Source organism: Mustela nivalis (assembly GCF_964662115.1).
Source record: "Mustela nivalis genome assembly, chromosome: 9".
NCBI lineage: Eukaryota > Metazoa > Chordata > Mammalia > Carnivora > Mustelidae > Mustela > Mustela nivalis.
In genome coordinates this window covers 59,322,342-59,342,556 of record NC_139028.1, presented here as the reverse complement: position 1 = coordinate 59,342,556, position 20,215 = coordinate 59,322,342, and the positions used below count along the sequence as shown (strand labels likewise).

The 20,215-nt window shown below is 39.6% G+C and overlaps 1 protein-coding gene across 3 annotated transcripts in view; it reads left to right on the top strand.

The window, feature by feature from the left end:
• The window catches only part of USP35 (ubiquitin specific peptidase 35), a 52,689-nt gene that overhangs the window by 14,934 nt on the left and 17,540 nt on the right, over nucleotides 1–20,215 (top strand). For all 3 annotated transcript variants that reach the window (XM_082749530.1, XM_082749529.1, XM_082749531.1), the window contains one exon: nucleotides 1,323–1,516. In XM_082749530.1, coding sequence (XP_082605656.1) covers nucleotides 1,323–1,516 — 194 coding nt within the window. The remainder of the gene's footprint in view (nucleotides 1–1,322; nucleotides 1,517–20,215) is intronic.

Sequence of the window (20,215 nt, the reverse complement as noted above, 5' to 3'; positions counted from 1 at the left end):
ATTCATGTGTCATATGGGGGAGTAGGAATTGGATAGGGGACAATAGGAAGACAAAAGGGGCTAAGAAGGGCTAAGAAGATAGTAAGCCCATTGTTTTTTGTTTTTTAATTTAGAGATGGGGAGGGGCAGAGGGAGAGGGAGAGAGAATCTTAAGCGGGGTTCCCTTTCACAACCCTGAGCTCAAGACCTGAGCTGAAATCACTTACCCATCTGTGCCCCCAGGTGCCCCAAGCCTTTATCTTTTTAATGTTGCCTTTGGCAGCTCCTGTATTTTTATCATCTGTGATAGGTGACTGATCTGATAAATGTTCCTGGGAAATGAGTGTGCACAAATGTTAAACCACTCGTTGAGCAGGACCTTCTACGGTGGCCGGATGGTGTATGCTGGGGTTACCAGGGCCTTCAGTGCTAAGCTGGTTTGAAAGTTTGGAGGCTTGCACAAATCTAGGGTCTGTGCTCAGGATCTGGAAACAATAGGGCTTTAAGGAATGCCACTAAAATCTATCAAGTAGTTCTGTGTTATGCTTAGGAGTTTTTCTTTAAAATAGATTAGAATCCGTGCTGAGGAATGTTCTTTTAGGTGCATCTGTTTTAATGTATGAGAGTGAGTAAGAAAGCATGCTAATCCCTGAGCCCTTGACCTAGGATCCATATCTCAGGACCCTCCCACTATCCTGTCTGTGAGATTGTGCTGGCGGGGTGGAGGGGGGGCAGTTGTTGGCTAATTAAACCTAATGGCAGACCTAAAAGGAGGAGGGCTCGGAGGAGCCTTATTGTATGCAAGTGCTGTGAAAATATGGAGTGCCAAAATAATACAAAGTAGGAGTAGCCTCCTTGACAAATGAGGAAATGGAGTCAGAGAGTCTCACTGACCATTGCCAGGCAGTTAGGACCAGAGTCAGGATGAGGCCTGAGATCTTGACATTGTGGGGTCTGGCTGGTGGGCCTGTGTTGTCATTGCTTACAGTCTGTCATACCCTGGGCTCCTGTAAGAACACATGGATTCTTTATTTATTGTCTGTATGTGCTTGGAAAAATTTTTTTTTCTGCCTCTTAGTTTTTTCACCTATGAAATGGGCATTTTATATCTTCTTAAGGCAGTTCTGGCATGAAAGGTGATCTAGAAGGCCCATGTGTCAAAATGAGAACCTAGAATAAGTTCGGAAGCAGAAGGCTGTTAACATGTATATCTGGGACATTTGTGGGGTGGTGGGCTTGGGTGGGGTTGCGGTTGGCTGTAGTCCAAGAAGGCTTTCCGGAGGAAGTGATATTTTTAGAGCTGACCGTGGTCCCCACCATCCTGCTGGCTTTTCCCTCCTCAGGACCTCCATGTTCCCAATGAGGACCGCATCAAGCAGCTGCTGGGGCAGGATGCCTGGACCTCGCAGAAGAGTGAACTGGCTGGTTTCTACCCCCGGCTAATGGCCAAGTCAGACACGGGCAAAATTGGTTTAATCAATCTGGGCAACACATGCTACGTGAACAGCATCCTTCAGGCCTTATTCATGGCTTCTGAGTAGGTGCTGCTTTTGAATTTCCTGTCTGCCCCTCCTTCTCTTCTTTGGGCTCCCAGGTGTGTGGGGTGGAGATGAGGGGTTGGAGAGGGTAGTGGGGGGGGTGGTGGTTGGAGAGGATGGGGCCTTCTTTGCATTGGTGGCATAATTTCCTGAGGTTTGTGGGCACATGAAGAGGCAGGTGAGCAGTCCCTGAGAGCTTCAGACCATTGACAAGGCAGTAGGATGAGACTGGATGGGAAATTGAGATGGGACTTTGTGGACTAGGCTATGGTGGGAAGGGGTCTACTCTGGGTTGGTCAACATCACTGATTTTTTCCCTGGAGTCCAAGGGAATGGATTGTGTTTTCCACTCACTCTGGTATTAGGCAGTCCCTGCCCCCTTATTAAAATATAATCTTTATTGGCAATGGCTACCTATCTAACTTCAGGCTTGATTAAAGATCACTCAGGGTTTCAGTCACAGAAGTAGACATCTTTTCTTCCCCCAGTTTTTTTTTGTGTGTATGTGTGTGTGTGTGTGTGTATGTTAAAATGTACATAAAATTTACGATATTAACTATTTTAATTGCACAACTCCGTAGTGGTAAATACATTCACATCGTTGTGCAATTATTTCCACCATATAACTCTTTTCATCTTGTGAATCTGAAATTCTATACTTCCTGAACAATAACGTCTCAGATTCCTGTTCTCCCTTCCCCCAGGCTCTGGCAACCCCATTATACTGGCAGCCCAAGTGTTGCTTTTCCATTTTGGCCATTGGGAATACTGCTGCGATGAGTGTGGGTGTACAAATAGCTCTTTGAGATCCTGCTTTCCATTTTTTCGGGTATATGTCCCAAAGTGGAACTGCTGGGTCGTAGGGTCGTTCTGTGATTAACTTTTTGAGGAACCTGCATGCTGTTCTCCACAGTGGCTGCACCACTTTACATTCCCACCAGCAGTCCACTTGGATTCCATTTTCTCTACATCCTTGCCAACATTTTTTTTTTTTTTTTCTTTCTAAGAGAGCCGAGGGGGGGGGGGGGGGGAGAGAGAGAGAGAGAGAGAGAGGATGAATCTTAGGCAGGCTCCACGCCCAGTGCAGAGCCCAAGGTGGGACTCTGAGCTCATGACCTGAGCCAGAATCAAGAATTGGTTGCTTAACTGACTGAGTCACCCAGGCACCCCTCTGTTTTATTGATAGTAGCATCCCAGTGGATGTGAGGTGGTATCCCATTGTAATTGTGATTTGCATTTTTCTGATGATTAGTGATGATTTTGTGATGAAAGTTGAGCATCTTTTCATGAGCTCTTTGGCCATTTCTATATCTTCTTTGGATACTCTGAAGTAGAAATGCTGGATCACAAGGTAGTTCTCTATTTTTAATTTTTTGAGGTACTCTGTACTGTTTTCTAGAGTAGGTATACCAGTTTACATTCCCATCAGTAGTGTGTAAAGATTCCTTTTGTTCCAGGTCCTTGCCAACATTTGTTATTTCTTGTTTTTGAAATAGCCATTCAGACAAGGGTGAGGCGATACCTTATTGTAGATTTGGTTTCCCTAATGATAGTGATGTTGAGTACCTCTTCAGGTTCCTGTTGGCCATCTTCTTTGAAAAATGATCTTTTGAGATCCTCTGCCTCTTTTTTAGTAGGATTGCTTTTTTCTTGTTGAGTTGTCTGAGTTCTTCATATATTTTGGCTATTACTGACCCCTTATCAGAAAGGTGATTTGCAAATATTTTCTCTCATTTTTTTTAGGATGCTTTTTCATTTTGTTGATGGTTTCCTTTGATGTGTAAGAGCTTTTCAATCTGATGTAGTCCCACTTATTTTGCTTTTGTCACCTTTTTAAAAAAAAATTTTAGTTTTTATAAACATATATTTTTATTCCCAGGGGTACAGGTCTGTGAATCGCCAGGTTTACACACTTCGCAGCACTCACCATAGCACATACCCTCCCCAATGTCCATAACCCCACCCCCCTTTGTCATCTTTATTTTTAAGTCAGATCTAAAAAATCATTGCCAAGATGAGGCCAAGGAGCTTATAGACTGTGCTTTCTTATGGGAGTTGTATGGTATTGGGTCTTAACATTCAGTTTAATTTAACGTTTAAATCCATATTGAGTTGATTTTTGTGTATGGTGTGAGATAAGGGTTTGGTTTCATTCTTTTGCATGTGGCTGTTCTGTTTTCATAGCACTGTTTACTGAAGAGACTGTCCTTTCCCCACTGTATATTCTTGGCTCTTTTTTGTATATTGACCATATAAGCATTTTTTTTTTCTTTTGCCTTATTTTGGGGCACTCTGTTCGGTTGCATGGATCTCTTGATCTTTTTATGCCAGTACTGTATTGTTTTTGATTACTATAGTTTTGTAATGTAGTTTGAAATCCAGAATCATGATGCCTGCAGCTTTTTCTTTTTTAAAGTTGCTTTGGGTATTTGAGGTCTTAGATAGCTCCATACAAAGTTTAGGGTAGTCTGTTTTATTTCAATGAGAAATGCCATTGTCAATTAGATAAGGATTGCATTGAATTTTAGATTGTTTTAAGTAGTACAAACATTTTAACAGTATTCTTCCAGTCCATGAACACAGAATACCTTTCCGTTTATTTGCATCATCTTTAATTTTTTTCATCAATGATCCTCATTCTGACACATTGTCAGAAGACCAGGGAAGTAGCCTAACACTGTGTCACAATGCGTGCCTCGTTTACTTTGCTTTATCTCATCACATAGGCATTTTATCATCTCACATCATTACAGGAAGAGGGTGAATACAGTATAGTAAGGTATTTTGAGAGAGATCGATCATGTTCACATTACCCTTATTATAGTATGTTGTTATATTTTATTGTTAGTTGGTAACATCTTACAGTGCCTTATTTATAAAATAAACTTTATCATAGATATGTATAGGAAAGAACAGTATATATATATATATATATATATATATATATATATAGGATTTGGTACTATTTGCTATATATATATATAGGATTTGGTACTATTTATAGTTTCAAGCTTCTGTTGGAATCTTGTATCTCCTGCAGGTAAGTGGGGACCACTGTACAGGTCTTTTACCTTCTTGGTTAAATTTGATGCGAACTTAAATGGTATTTTTAAATTTATTTTTCTTATGGTTTGTTACAGGGTATTGAAATGCAACAGATTTTTGTATCCTGCAACATTACTGAATTACTGAGTTTATTCTAAAGTTTTTTTTGGTGAAATCTGGGTTTTTTTTTTAATATGTAATATCATGTCATCTACAAATAGAGACAGTTTTATTTCTTCCCTTCCAATTATGATGCCTTTTCTTTTTCTTGCCTCATTACTAGCTAGGACTTCCACTACTATGTTGAATAAAAGTGAGGGTGTGGACATTCTTATCTTGTTCCTCATCTTAGAGGAAAAGCTTTCAGGTTTTCACTACTGAGTATTTTTGAGAGTTTTTATTAAACATAAATGGATATTGAGTTTCATGCATCTGTTGAGATGATCATACAATTTTTATCCTTCATTTTGTTATGTAGTGTGCTGTGTCGGTTACTCTGTGGATATTGTACCATCTTTGCATCCCTCCAATAAATCCACTTGATCATGTTATATGGACTTTTCTGTGCGTTGTTGAATTTGGTTTGCTAATATTTTGTTGAGGATTTTTGTATCTGTGTTACCAGGGATATTGGCCTGCAATGTTCTTGACATTGTCTGATTTTGGTATTAGGGTAATGCTCATCTTATAAAATAGTTTGGAAGCATTCCTTCTGTTTTTTGGAATAGTTTGAGAAGGCTTGGTATTAATTCTTTCAGTGTTCAGAGAAATTCATCAGTGAAGCCATCTGGTCCTGGTCTTTTGTTTGGGAGATTTTTAATTACTGAATCATTCTCCTTACTAGTAGTCATCTGTTCAGATTTTCTACTACTTGATGATTCAGTCTTAACAGTTTGTATGTTTCTAAGAATTTCTCCGTTTCTTCCAGGTTGGAAGAAATTTGTTGGAATATAATTGTTCATAGTAGTATCCTAATGATCGTTTCCATTTGTGTGGTATCAGTTGTAATGTCTCTTTCACTTCTGGTCTTACTTGTGCCCTTTCTCATTTTTTCTTGGTGAGTGTAGCTAAGGGTTTGTCCATTTTGTATCTCTTTTTCAAAAAAAAAAAACAGCTTAGTTTTATTGATCATTGTTATTGTATTTTTAGTCTCCATTTATTTCTGTTCTGATCTTTATTTCCTTTATTCTATTTTTGGGCTTAGTTTTTTTCTAGTTCCTTGAGATGTAAAGTTCGTTTATTTGAGATCTTTCTTGTATTTTTTTTTAATATTTTATTTATTTATTTGATAGAGATCACAAGCAGGCAGAGAGGCAGGCAGAGAGAGAGAGAGGAAGGGAAGCTGGCTCCCTGCTGAGCAGAGCCCCCTATATGGGGCTCCATCCCAGGACCCTGGGATCATGACCTGAGCTGAAGGCAGAGGCTTTAACCCACTGAACCACCCAGGTGCCCCTCTTTCTTATATCTTAATGTAAGCATTTATCACTATGATTTTCCCTTTTAGAATTGCCTTTCCTGCATCCCATAATATTTAGTATCCTGTATTTATATTTTCATTTGTCTCAAGGTATCTTCTGCTTGGTCTAATCTGCTGTTGAATCCCTCTATTGTGTTTTCCAGTACATTTATTGTGTTCTTCAATTTTGTGATTTCTGCTTGGCACTTTCTTATATTTTCTTTCTCTTTGTTCAAGTTGTCACTTTGTTCATGCACTGTTCTCCTTGCCTTGGTGAGCATCGTTATGCTTATTGTTTTGACATACAAAAAATAATTTCTCTTTTGATTTCTTCTTTCACTCATTGTTTGTTCAGTAGTATGTTGTTTAGTCACCACATATTTGTGATTTTTTTTTTTTTTTAATCTTTCTAAGTCGTTGCTGGTTTCATACCATTGTGGTCAGAAAAGATGCTTGATATGATTTCAGTCTTCTTAAGTTTAAGACTTGTGGCCCAATACATGATCTATTCTGGAGGATGTACCACATGAGCTTGTGTAGAATGTGTATTCTGTTGCTTTTTGCTAGAGTTTTCTGTAAAGGACTGTTATATTAATCTGCTCTAACGTATTATTGAGTAGATTATTCTTGGTCAGAAGTTTTCTCTTAGTCACACCGGTCCCTTCTAGTCTGTAAAATTTTTGCGGGAAACACACTGATATACTTACAAGGGTTCCCTTGTATATAACAAGCTGTTTTCTTCTAGACACTTTTAAGGTTCTCTTTTTGTCTTTAACTTTCAACAGCTTAATTATAGAGTGTTAGTGTGGGTCTCTCTGAATTCATCTTATTTGAACATTCGTGGCTTCCAAATCTGGATGTCTGTTTCCTTTCCTGGATTAAGGAAGTTTTCAGGTATTTCATCAAATAAGTATTTATTTATTTATTTGAAAGAGAGCATGAGATGGGGGAGGGCCAGAGGGAGAAACATACTCCCTGCCAAGCAGGGAGCCCTATGTGGGACCCAGTCCTGGGAATCCAGGATCATGACCTGAGCTAAAGGCCGTCACTTAGGAAACTGAGCCACCCAGGCATCCAAGTTGTTATTGTTTTTTTAAAGATTTTATTTATTTATTTGACAGAGATCACAAGTAGGCAGAGAGGAGAGAGAGAGGAGGAAGCAGGCTCCCCGCCGAGCAGAGAGCCTGATGTGGGGCTCAATCCCAGGACCCTAGGATCATGACCTGAGCCGAAGGCCAAGGCTTAACCCAGTGAGCTACCCGGGCGTACCCACCCTGTTTTTTTTTTTCTAAGAGAGTTTCTCTCTCTCTCTCTCTATTTATTTGTCAGATAGAGAGTGTGAGCTTGCACACAGCAGGGGGAGCCACAGGGAGAGGGAGAAGCAGACTCCCTGCCAAACAGCCTGACACAGGGTCCATCCCAGGACCCTGAGATCATAACCAAGCCGAAGGCAGATGCTTAACCCACTGAGCCACCCAGGTGCCCCTCATCAAATAAGTTTTATGTCTTTTTCTCTCTCTTCTCCTTCTGAGTCACTTTATGTTGTGAATATCGGTCTGCTTAATTTTGTCCCATAAGTCCTTTAGGGTATCTTTACTGTTTTTCATTCTTTTTTCTTTTAACTGTTCTGGATGAGTTTCACTGCCCTGTCTTTGAGTTTGCTAGTTATTTCTTCTGCTTGGTTTAATCTGCTGTTGAATCCCTCTCTTGTGTTTTCCAGTACATTTATTGTGTTCTTCAATTTTGTGATTTCTGCTTGGCACTTTCTTATATTTTCTTTCTCTTTGTTCAAGTTGTCACTTTGTTCATGCACTGTTCTCCTTGCCTCGGTGAGCATCGTTATGCTTATTGTTTTGAAAACCCTGTCTGGTAAATAATTTTTCTGAGGTTTTATCTTGTTCTTTCATTTGCAATAGGTCTCTGTTTCTTCTTCATCCTTGACTGTCTGTGTTGGTTTGCATGCCTTAGATAAAACAACTACTTCTCTGGGTCTTGAAGGAGTGGTGTTGTGTAGATGAACCTTTTTGTTCATCCTTGCTCTTGCTTTTGGCTGTCTCTGAAACCACTGTGATTGCCTAAGCAGCCTGCTTCGTTCTTGGTGGCTCTTAGTAGTTCAGACTATGCCCAAGACCTGTCAGTGTCCCAAAGGGGAGGATCTCAGGCAGCAGCTAGATGCAGGGCTTACTGGAAGCCAGAACCTCAGGTAGCAGCTTTTAAAGTATGCAAATATACCTCCTTTGAGGGAAGACTGGGAGATGGGCATTTGCATCTTTGAAGACATCCTAATAGTCCTTTTTCTTGGAAAGACTGTGCAATTCTGTCTGTGCCTCTCTGCTGTTCCCTGGTATGGTAGCCCAACTGTTTTCTGTTTGTTATGGTGCTATGTAATCTGCAAGTGTAAGCTTCACTGGCCACCAGAACCAGACAATCAAAGGGTGTTCCCTGGGTGGTAACTGCAAAAACCAGGGCTGCAGATGTGTGCATAAGCCTCTTTTGGGAGACACTGGAAACCTGGAGTGAGGCAGAGGGAGAGTGCAAAGTTGATACCAGTTAGCCTCTGCAGTCTTTGGAAGGTGTTTCAGTTGTTCCTGGATATGTGTTAAATTAGAAGCTCACACCTCAGGCTGAACTTTTAAGATAGACAGATGAACTTTTCGCAGAAAGACTGGGCATGATTCACTCAGCTGCCTCTCTGCTGGCTCCTGAGGGGTTAGCCGTGGTGGGTCCGTGCAAGCTGTTGAAGTACTGTTTCCCAGTTTGCTATAGCGCTGTTGGTCTTGTGGACATTAGCCCCATCCCTTAGGTGCCCATTCCTTAGGTGCAGGTCTTAAAAGTTAGGGTGCCAGATGTGGCATTCATATCCTTCCCTCCTCAGGGAGAAGCTGGTAGTTGTGATTTCCCACCTGATCGTGGGTCACCATGCCAGAGGTGGGGTCTCTGGTGAAATTGTGTCTCTATCTCTCCTACCTGTGTCTGTGTTTTTCTCATTTCCCTGATGTGTAGGAGCTGCTTAGCTAGTTCTTAGATTTCTTTTGAAGGGAACTTTTCCATATGTAGCTGAACGTTTAGTGTGTCTGTGAGAGGAGTTGAATTTAGGATCCTTCTATCTTGGAGTGAAACCCTGAATGGTTTCTTTCTGTAGAAATTTTTAAACTTTCATGAGGTCCAGTTTCTGTAATTTTGTTGTTGTCTGTGCCCGTGGTGTTTTCTCTTAGATGGTTGCCCAATCCAATGTAAAACTTTTGTGCCATGTTTTTTCCCCCAAGAGTTTTGTTGTTTTGGATTGTAAATGTAGGTCCTTGATCCATTCTGAGTTTTGTACGTGGTGTTATGTAAAAGGTCCAACTTCATTCTTTTGCTGTAGACATTTACTTTGCCCAGCACCGTTTCTTGAAAAGCCTGTCCTTTTCCTCATTGAATGATCTTGGCACTTCGTCAAAAATCACTTGACCATGATCATGAGGGTTTTTTTCTGGGCTCTGTATTCCATTGGTCTCTGTGTCTGTCTTTATGCCAGTACCACATTGTTTTGATTACTGTAACTTTGCGTAGTAGGTTTTAACATCAGAAAGTAAGAGTCCTCCCAGTTCTGTTCATCTTTTTCAAGATTGTTCTTCATTATTTGTGATCCTTTGGGATTCCATATAGATTTTAGAAGTTCTTTTCTGTTCCTGCAAAAAAAATGTCATTGGATTTTCCTAGGGATTACATTGAATCTACAGATCACTTTGGGAATTAATGACATTTTGACAATATTAACTCTTCTAATCCATGAATATGGAATGTGTATCCATTTATTTATGCCTTTGATTCTTTCAACAGTGTTTTGTAGTTTTCATTGTGTAATCTTTTACCTCTTTTTAATGCTATTATAATTGGAATTGTTTTTGTAATTTTCTTTTTGGATTGTTCTTTATTGGAGTATAAAAATGCAACTGGTTCTTGTGTGTTGACTTTGTATCCTGCTACTTTGCTGAATTATTAGTTTGAATAGCTTTTTCTGTGGTTTTTAGTATTTTCTACATAACAAGATTATATTCTTTGCAGACAGATAACTTTACTTCTATTATTTATTTTTTGTGTAATTGCTCTGGCTAGACCTTCTAGTGCTGTGTTCATCAAAAGGGGTGAAATTAGGCATCCTTGCATTGTTTCTGATCTTGAGGAAAAGTTTTTAGACTTCACCACTGAGTGTTTTGTTTGCTATAGATTTTAGTATATGGTTTTTATCATGTGGAGGTAATTTCCACAATTTCTATTATGTAGAGTATTTTTACCATAAAAGTGTACTGACTGTTGTCAGTTGCTTTTTCTATATCAATTGACTTGATCATGTGGTTCTCTCCTTTATTTTGGTGATGTATATATATTACATTGATTTTTTTTTTTTTTTTTTTTTTTGGTATGTTGAACCATCCTTGCTTTCCAGGAATAAATGCTACTTGGTCATGGTATATACTGCTTTCATTATTATTTTTATTTATTTGTTTTTTAATAGTACATTTCACCTTTTTAAAATATTGTTAAAGTTTATTTATTTATTTTAAGTAATGTCTACACCCAGCATGGGTCTTGGACTCACAGCCACAGGTTAAGAATAGCATGTTCTGGGCGCCTGGGTGGTTCAGTGGGTTAAGCCGCTGCCTTCGGCTCAGGTCATGATCTCAGGGTCCTGGGATTGAGTCCCACATTGGGCTCTCTGCTCAGCAGGGAGCCTGCTTCCTCCTCTCTCTGCCTGCCTCTCTGCCTACTTGTAATCTCTCTCTGTCAGATAAATAAATAAAATCTTTAAAAAAAAAAAAAAAAGAATAGCATGTTCTTCCAACTGAGCCAGCCAGGCATCCTGGTGTATACTGCTTTTAATGTGCTGCAGAATTCTATTTGCTTATATTTGTTGAGGATTTTTGTATTAGGATTCCTAAAGGAAATCAGTCTGCAGTTTTCTTACGCTGTTTTCAGCTTTGGTATCAGAGTTATGCTGACCTCCTAGAATGAGTAAGATGTAAGAAGTGCTTTTCAGTATTTTCAAAAAGTTTGGGAAAGATTGGTATTAGTTCTCCTTTAAAGATTCGTAGAATTCACTTAGAGCCCTGAGGTCCAGGACTTTTCTTTGTTGGGAGATTATTGATTACTGATTCAACTTCCTTACTAGTTTATGTCTGCTCAAACTACTCTTCATACTACTCTCTTATTATCCTTCTTATTTCTATTGAATTGGTATTGATGTCCCCATGTTAATTTCTGATTTTAGTAATTTGAGTCTTTTTTCCTTAGTCCATCTAGCTAGATGTTTGTTAATTTTCTTTTAAAGATTTTTTTTATTGGTCAGAGAGAGAGAGCATAAGTGGGGGGAATGGCAGACAGAGGGAGAAGCAGACTCCCGCTGAGCAAGGAGTCCAATGCAGGACTTGATCCCAGGACCTTGGGATCACAACCCGAGCTGAAGGTAGACGCTTAACAGACTGAGCCACCCAAGTATCGCATGATTGTTAACTTTGTTGCTCTTTTTGAAGAACCAACTTTTGGCTTTTTTTTTTTTTCTCCTATATTTCTGTTTTCTGTTTTAATTTTCTCTGCTCTAGTCCTTTATTTCTTTCTTCTAGCTTCTACCTTCTTCTGGCTTCTATTTCTAGCTTCTAGCTTTCTTCTAGCTTTAGTTTGTTCTTTTTCTAGTTTGTTAAGTTGTGAATATAGGTTGTCGATTTGAGATCTGTCTTGTTTTTTAATATGAGCATTTATAGCTATGTTTCCCCTATCACTACTTTGGCTATATCCCATAAGTTTTGGTATGTTTTGTTGTGTTTTCATTTGCTTCTGAGTAGTTTCTAATTTTCCTTGTGATTTCTTCTTTGGTCTTGGGTTGTTAAAGTGTCTCGGTGGCTCAGGTTATGATCCCAGGGTCTTGAGATCAAGCCCACATCAGACTCCCTGCTCAGCGGGGAGTCTTCTCCCTCTCCCTTTGTCTTTTGCTCTCCCTTCTTGTGCTCTCTGTCTCCTTCACTCTCTGACAAATAAATAAAATCTTAAAAAAAAAAGTATGTTGTTTAGGGGTGCCTGGGTGGCACAGTTTGTTAAGGGTCCAACTCTTGATTTTGGCTTAGGTCATGGTCTTAGGGTTGTGAGATCGAGCCCCAAGTTGGGTTCCTGCTGGGCCTGGAGCCTGCTTCAGATCCTCCCTCTTCCTCTGCCCCTCCCCACCCCTCTGTAACTCCCTCTCTCCTTACCTCTTAAAAAAAAGTGTTGCTTAATTTTCATAATTTTGTGCATTTTTTTAAAAGATTTTATTTATTTATTTGACAGACAGAGATCATAAGCAGACGGAGAGGCAGGCAGAGAGAGAGATAGAGGGAAGCAGGCTCCCTGCTGAGCAGTGAGCCCGATGCGGGACTCGATCCCAGGACCCTGAGACCATGACCTGAGCCGAAGGCAGAGGCTTTAACCCACTGAGCCACCCAGGCGCCCTGCATTTTCTTTTTGTTACTAAATTCTGTTCATCTAGGTGTGGTCGGAGAAGATTCTTTGATATTTATCCTTTAAAATCTGAGATTTAATTTGTGGCCTAATTTATAGTCTTTCTGGCAAATATCTCATGCGCACTTGAGAAGAATGTGTACTGCTGCTTTTGGGTGGAGTGTTCTGTACGTGTGTGTTAGATCTAGGTGGTTCTTGGTTATTGTGTTAAGTCCTCTGTTTCCTTAACCTTCTTTTTGGTTGTTCCTTTTTTTTTTTTTTTTTTTTGACAAGAGAGATCACAAGTAGGCAGAGAGGCAGGCAGAGAGAGAGGAAGGGAAGCAGGTTCCCTGTTGAGCAGAGAGCCCAGTGCGGGGCTAGAGCCCAATGCGGAGCTTGATCCCAGAACCCTGGGATCATGACTTGAGCCAAAAGGCAAAAGCTTAACCCACTGAGCCACCCAGGCGCCCCTTTCTGGTTGTTCTATCCGTGATTGTGGGTGAGGCACTAAGGTGTAGAAATGTCGATCTCTCCCTTTAAATTTTGTTTTTTGTATTGTGTATTTTGATGGCCTGTCATTTGGTGTGTAAATGGTTATAATTATCTTTTTGCTGTATTGAGCTTTTTATCAATACATTTCTTTGTGTTTTGTAAGCTTTTTTGTTTTAAGGTCTATTTTGTCTGCTATTAGTACAGCTGCCTCTGCCCAGTGCTGGTTTTCATTTGTATGGAATATCCTTTTCTGTCCTTTCACTCAACGCCTGTTTGTGTCTTTGACCTGCAAGTGAGTCCCTCACAGAGAGCCTAGAGTCAGATTGTGCATGTTTATCCATCCTGTCAATCTTTGTTTTTTGATGGGAGGGTTTAATCTATTTGCTTTTATAGTAATTATGGATCAGGAGGGACTTCTGTCACTGTGCTATTTGGCTTCTACATACCCTTTAACTATTTTTGTCCCTAATGGCCTGCATTCTTGTCGTCTTCTGTGTCCAGTTGATTTTTCATAGTGAAATGTTCAAATTCTTTATTTCCTTGCTTGTATATTGTATAGTTGTTTTCTTTGTTGTTACCATGGGGATTACACTTAACATTCTAAATTTAGAACCTTCCAATTTTAATTTGTAGCAGCTGAATTTCAATAACATAGAAACCTCTGCTCCTTTACAGCTCCTTCACACCTGTTTCGGTTGTCGATGTTGCAAAATTACTTCTTTATACTCTGTATGTCTAAAAAACATAAATCAGTAGTTCCTTTGTGTTTTAAGATTTTTTTTATTTATTAGAGAGTGAGCGAGAGCAAATGAGAGAGAGCATGAGCGGGGGCGGGGTGGCAAAAGGAGAGGGAGAAGCAGGAAGCCTAATGTGGCGCTCTGGATCTCAGGACTCTGGGATCATGACCTGAGCTGAAGGCAGACGCTTAACCTGCTGAGCCACCCAGATGCCCCAGGTCACGATCCCAGGGTCCCTCATCCCATCTGGCTCCCTGCTCATTGGGGAGCCTGCTTCTCCCTCTCTGCCTACCGCTGCCCCTGCCTGTGTGCGCACGTACTCTCTATCAAATAAATACATAAATCTTTAAAAAAAAATGTATTAGTCGTCTAAATAACATGAAGAGAAGATAGTTACAAACCAGAGTTAGAGTAATTCCTAGCTCTTACATTAGTAATTTTTTCTTTACATGTATCACTCTCTTAGATAACGTTGAAACAAGAAGCACAGTTGAAACAATAGTTACAGACAGTGGCTAAAACAACAATGACTTTTATAGTTGCTCATGTATTTGCGTTTTTTTTAATAGTTTTTTTTTTAAGATTTTGTTTAAATTTGTTTATTTGACAGAGAGAGATCACAAGTAGGCAGAGAGAGAGAGGGAGAAGCAGGCTGATGGAGAGTGGAGAGCCTGATGCGGGCCTAGATCCCAGGACCCCGAGATCATGACCTGAGCTGAAGGCAGAGGCTTAACCCAGTGAGCCACACAGGTGCCCATGTATTTGCTTTTGTTGAGATCTTTATTTCTGCATGTGCTTCAGGGTGCTGTCAGGATACTGTCCTTTCAGCTCGCAGGACCTCGCGGGATGCCCCTGAACATGCCTGCAGGGCAGGGCAGGCTAGTGGTCCCAGAGTCTCCCAGCTGTTGTTTTATCTGGGAATGTTCTGAGTTCTCCTTCAATTTTGAAGGATAGTTTTGCCACATTTTGGGTTCTTGGTTAACAGTTTTTTTCTTTGAGCGCTTTGACGGTATTTGTCCATTGTCTTCTGGCCTCTAAAGTATCTGATGAAAAATCTGCGAATAACTATTTGCTTAATTAGTATTAATGATCCCTTGTTTGGGATGATTCATTTGTCTTGCTGCTTTGAAGATTTGGTCTTTGTTGATCTGATTTGTCTGTTGTCATCCCCCCCTTTTTTCTATTTAATGTGTCTCAGTGGGTCTCTTTGAATTCATCTTACTTGGGGTTCCTTGAGTTTCTTGGCTCATTTATGGTTTTAGTCCAAGTTGTGTAATTTTCAGTCATTATTTATTAATATTCTCTCTGCCCCTTTTTTCCCCCTTTTCCTTTGCTGGGACTCCCACAATGTATATATCGGTCCTTTTGCCCCTGGCTTACAGGTCTCCGCGGTTCTGTTCCCATTGTGGCAGTCTTTTTCCTTTCTGTTCCACAGCTGTGATTATTTCCATTGTTCCCTCTTCAAGGTCAGCGGCTCTTCTGCCTGCTCAGATCTGCCTTTGCATCCCAGTGAATTTTTGATTTCAGCTGCTATTCTTTTCAAACCCAGAATTTCTTTTTGGTTTCCATTTGGGTTTTCTGTCTCTTTGTTGACATTTTCATTTTATTTACATTGTCTCCTTGACTTTCTTCACACCTTTAGTTCTTTAATTTTTTTTTTTTTTTTTTTTTTTTTTTTTAGAGGGGCAGAGGGAGAGGGAGAATCCCAAGCAGGCTCCATGTGCTGTTAGCGGCTCGACTTCATAACCTGAGCTGAAATCAAGAGTCAGACGCTTAATTTATGGAACCACCCAGGCACCCCTTCCTTTACTTCTTTAATTATCTTTAGAAACCGGTACTTCAAAGTCTTTGTCTGATTCATTGGCTTTTAAGTCTTTCTTGGGGACAGATTTTGTTGGATTGTTTATTTTCTCTGAAATGGGCCACACTTTCCTGTTCCTTTGTGTGTCTTCTGTTTCTTTCTTGGACTCTGGACATTTGCTTTTAATAATGTGGTAACTCTGGAAATAAAATTCTCCTCTTCCCTCATTGTTTGCTGTGGGTTGGTTTGTTTTTTGTTTTTTGCTTTTTTTAATTGTTGTAGGCTGTCTCTGTGTGGAAGCTCAGCCTGAGGTATAAACGAAATGTCTTCTTTTCTGAGCCTTTCCTTGGGCATGTGCAGTCACTTTTTGATTTTCTCTGTATATGCAATTTCTGAGTGTTCTAGCTTTTAATGTCTGGCTTCTGAAATGTGAAAGGTTAAAAAGGAAAGGAGGACAGAGGAGCGCTGGCCCTTTAAGTCTCCTGGCGGTCACTTAAGCTTAAGGTGGAGGGGCTTGCAACCAAGGTGTGTGTGTGTGTGTGTGTGTGTGTGTGTGTGTGTGTGTGTGTGTAGCAGCAGCAGCAGCAGCAGTGGCTGCTTGCCTCTTTGTCCCTTTGTGAATCTATGCTCTATGAATCTATGCTCTGTGAATCTATGCTCTGTGTAGAGCTCAGAGCATAGATTCCCAGTATTTGGGAGACAGAATACTTTTTACCCTCCATGCGTCCTGCGGGCTGTGTGTAAACTGTTCTAGAAACATGTACACAGCTGCCTGCCATTTGGCTGGGGGGTGGGGATGGATAACGGCTGCTGTGCTAAGAGGTGAAATTGATAGCAGTGAACAGTGGAAGCCTTCTCCTCCAAGTTGCAAGCTTTCAGAGGACTCCAGAGTTTTGGACAGTTTTGGACAGTTTTTTGGACAGATTCTGCCAATGCAGTTTTTGTTTAGGGAGACTGTTTCCTGGTACCACTCTGCCATCTTCCCAGAATCCTTCCTCCTTCTCATTTTAAAACCTTTTTTTTTCTTCCAGATCAATTTTAGGTTTACAAAACTGGGAGCAAAGTATCAAGATTTACCACTTTCTTTCCTCACAGTTGCACTGCCTCTCCCATTATCAACGTCAGTCATCACACTAGTACACTTTTTTTTTTAAACCAAGGATGAACCTGCATTGTCACATCATCACCCCCATAGTCCACATTTCATGCTTACTTTTGGCATTGTCCGTTGTGTTGGTTTGGACGAATGTGTAAGGACGTGTAACCGTCACTGTGGTATTATACAGAATATTGTCATTGCCCTAAAAATCCACTGCGTTCTGCCTCTTTGTCCCCCTTCCAGTGCCTGGCAATCACTGATCTTTTCACAGTTTCCATAGTCTTGCCTTTAACAGAATGTCGTATAGTTGGAATTGCATGGTTCCGTATTGGTTTGTACTTTTCAGATTGGTTTCTTTCTCGTAGTATGCATTTAAGATTCCTCCATTTCTTTTTATGGTTTAGTAGCTCATTTCTTGATAGTGCTGAATAGTATTCCATCATCTGGTTGTACCACAGAGCATCCATTTACATACTTGAAAGACATACTGGTTTCTTCCAGGTTTTGGTTATTAAGAATAAGGTTGCTGTCAACATCCATGTAGAGATTTTTGTGTGGACATGATGATTCAGCTCCTTTCAGTAAATAGCAAGCATGGTAGCTGGATCAGATGGCAATAGTATGTTTAGTTTTGTAAGAAATTGCTAAAAAAGAAAAAAGAAAAAAAAGAAAAACTTGCCTAGGTGTCTTTCAAAGTGGCTGTACCATTTTGCATTCCCACCAGCAATGAATGAAATTTTCTATTCCACATCCTTGCCAACATTTGGTGTTTTCTGTGTTCTGGATTTTAACTATTCTAATAGGTGTGTAATAGTATCTTGTTGTTGTTTTAGTAAATCTCTAGAATTCATCTAGCATAACTAAAACTCTATGCCCTTTGACCACTTTCTTCCCTCTTCTGCCCCTCAACCACTGTTCTGTTCTCTGCTTCTCTGAGTTTGACTGTTCTCTGTATTTATTTATTATTGAAATACAGTTGACAGGCAGTATTGTACAAAACACTGATTTGACAAGTCTATGCTATGGTGTGCTCACAGGGTAGCTTTCATCCATCACATTCTTTATATTCTCTTTTATCCCTGTAACTTCTTGATTCCATAACTGGAAGCCAGTATCTCCCAAGGCCCCTTTACCCATTTTTCCTGTCCCCTCACACCCCTCCCCTTGGCAACCATTAGTTTAAGTTCTTTGTATTTATGAGTCTTTTTCTGCTTTTGTTTGTTTATTCATTTGTTTTCTAGATTCCACATATCAGTGAAATCACGTTATTTGTCTTTCTCTGTCTTATTTCACTTAGCATCATAGCCTCTAGGTACATCCATGTTGTTGTAAATGGCAAGAGCTCATTCTTTATGGCAGAGTAATATTCCATTGTGCGTATATATACCACATCTATATCCATTTGTCTGTTGATGGACACTTGGGCTGCTTCCATATCTTGGCTATTGTAAATAATGCTGCAGTAAACATAGGGGTGCGTATATTTTTTTGAGTTAATATTGTTGTGTTTTTTGGGTAAATACCCAATAGTGGAATTACTGAATTGTATGGAATTACTTTATTTTTTGAGGAACCTCTATACCTTTTTCCACAGTGGCTGCACCAGCTTGCATTCCCACCAGCAGTGCACCAGGATTGTTTTCTCCACATCCTTGCCAATGCTTAGTTCTTGTCTCTTTGAGTCTACCATTCTGACAGGTATAAGGTCTTATCTCATTGTGGTTTTGATTTGCATTTCCCCAATGATGAGTGCATCTCATTGAGCTTCTTTTCATGTATCTTGTTGACCATCTGTGTCTTCTCTGGAAAAAAAATGTCTATTTAGGTCATCTCATTCTTAAGTCGGATTATGTTTTGGTGTTGAGTTTTACAGGTTTTTATGTATTTATGTAATAAATATTAATCCTTTTCTTAATCCTATATTAATCATTTATAGGCTATAATGTTTGAAAATATCTTCTTCTATTCAGTAGGTTGTCTTTTTGTTTTGTTGATGGTTTCCTTTGCTGGCAAAAGATTTTCATTTTGGTGTGCTCCCAAAAGTTTTTTTATGTTTTTATTCCCCCTCTACTGAGGAGACATATCTAAAAATACGTTACTAAGGCCGATGTCAGAGAAATTACTTGCCTATGTTTTCTTCTAGGAGTTTTATCATTTCATGTCTCACATTTAGGTCTTTAATCCATTTTGAGTTTAATTTTATGTATGGTATAAGAAATTGGTTCAGTTTCATTCTTTTGAATGTAGCTGTCCAGTTTTCCCAGCACTTTTTGGTGAAAAGACTTTTCTCCCCATTGTATATTCTTGCCTCCTTTGTCATAGATGATTTGACCAAGTAATTGTGGGGTTATTTTTGGCCTCTCTATTCTGTTTCACTGATCTATGTGTCTCTTTTTGTGCCACTGTCATTCTGTTTAGATTACTACAGCTGTGTAGTATATATTGAAATCTGCGATTGTGATATCTGCAGCTTTTTTTTTTTTAAGGTTTTATTTATTTATTTCTGAGAGAGAGTACATGAACACAGGCAGGGGAGGGGATATAGGGAGAGACAGACTTCATGCTGAGCAGGGCCCAATGCGGGGCTGGATCCCAGGACCCTGGGATGATAATCTGAGCTGAAGTCAGATGCTTAACCGACTGTACCACCCAGCCATCTCTCTAGCTTTGTTCTTTCTCAAGATTGCTTGGTTATTCAGGGTCTTTTTTGGTTCTCTACAAATTTTAGTATTGTTTGTTCTAGTTCTGTGATACATGCTCTTGGTATTTTGATACGAATTTCATTGAGTCTATAGATTGCTTTGGGTAGTATGGACATGTTAACAATATTAATTTTTCGAATCCATGAACATGGAATATTTTTCTATTTGTTTGTGTCATCTTCAATTTCTTTCATTGATTGTTTTATTGTTTTCAGAGTACAGGTCTTTTACCTCCCTGGTTAAGTTTATTCCTAGGTATTTTATTCTATTGGTGCAATTATAAATAGAATTATTTGCCTAATTTGTCTTTCTGCTACTTTGTTACTAGCATATATAAATGCAATGGATTTCTGTGTATTAATTTTGTATTCTGCAACTTTGCTGAATTCGTTTATTCTGATAGTATTTTGAAAAGGTGGAGTCTTTAGGATTTTCTTTGTAGAGTACGGTACCTGAAAATAGTGATGGTTTACCTTCTTACCGATTTAGATGTCTTTTTTTTTTAAATTTTTAAATTAACATATAATGTATTATTAGCCCCAGGAGTACAGGTTTGTGAATCGCCAGGTTTACACACTTCACAGCACTCACCATAGCACATACCTTCCCCAATGTCCATAACCCAACCACCTTCTTCCTACCCCCCTACCCCCAGCAACCCTCAGTTTGTTTTGTGAGATTAAGAGTCTCTTATAGTCGATTTGGATGTCTTTTATTTCTTATCTGATTGTTGGACTTCAGCTCCATGTTGAATAATAGTGGTGAGAATGGACATCCTTGTCTTGCTCCTGATCTTATAGGAGGGGCTCTGTTTTTCACCATCAAGTATGATGTTAGCGGTGGGTTTTTCATATAGGACCTTTATTATGTTGAGGTATGTTCTAACACAGGGAGAGTTGTTTGTTACCATGAAGAG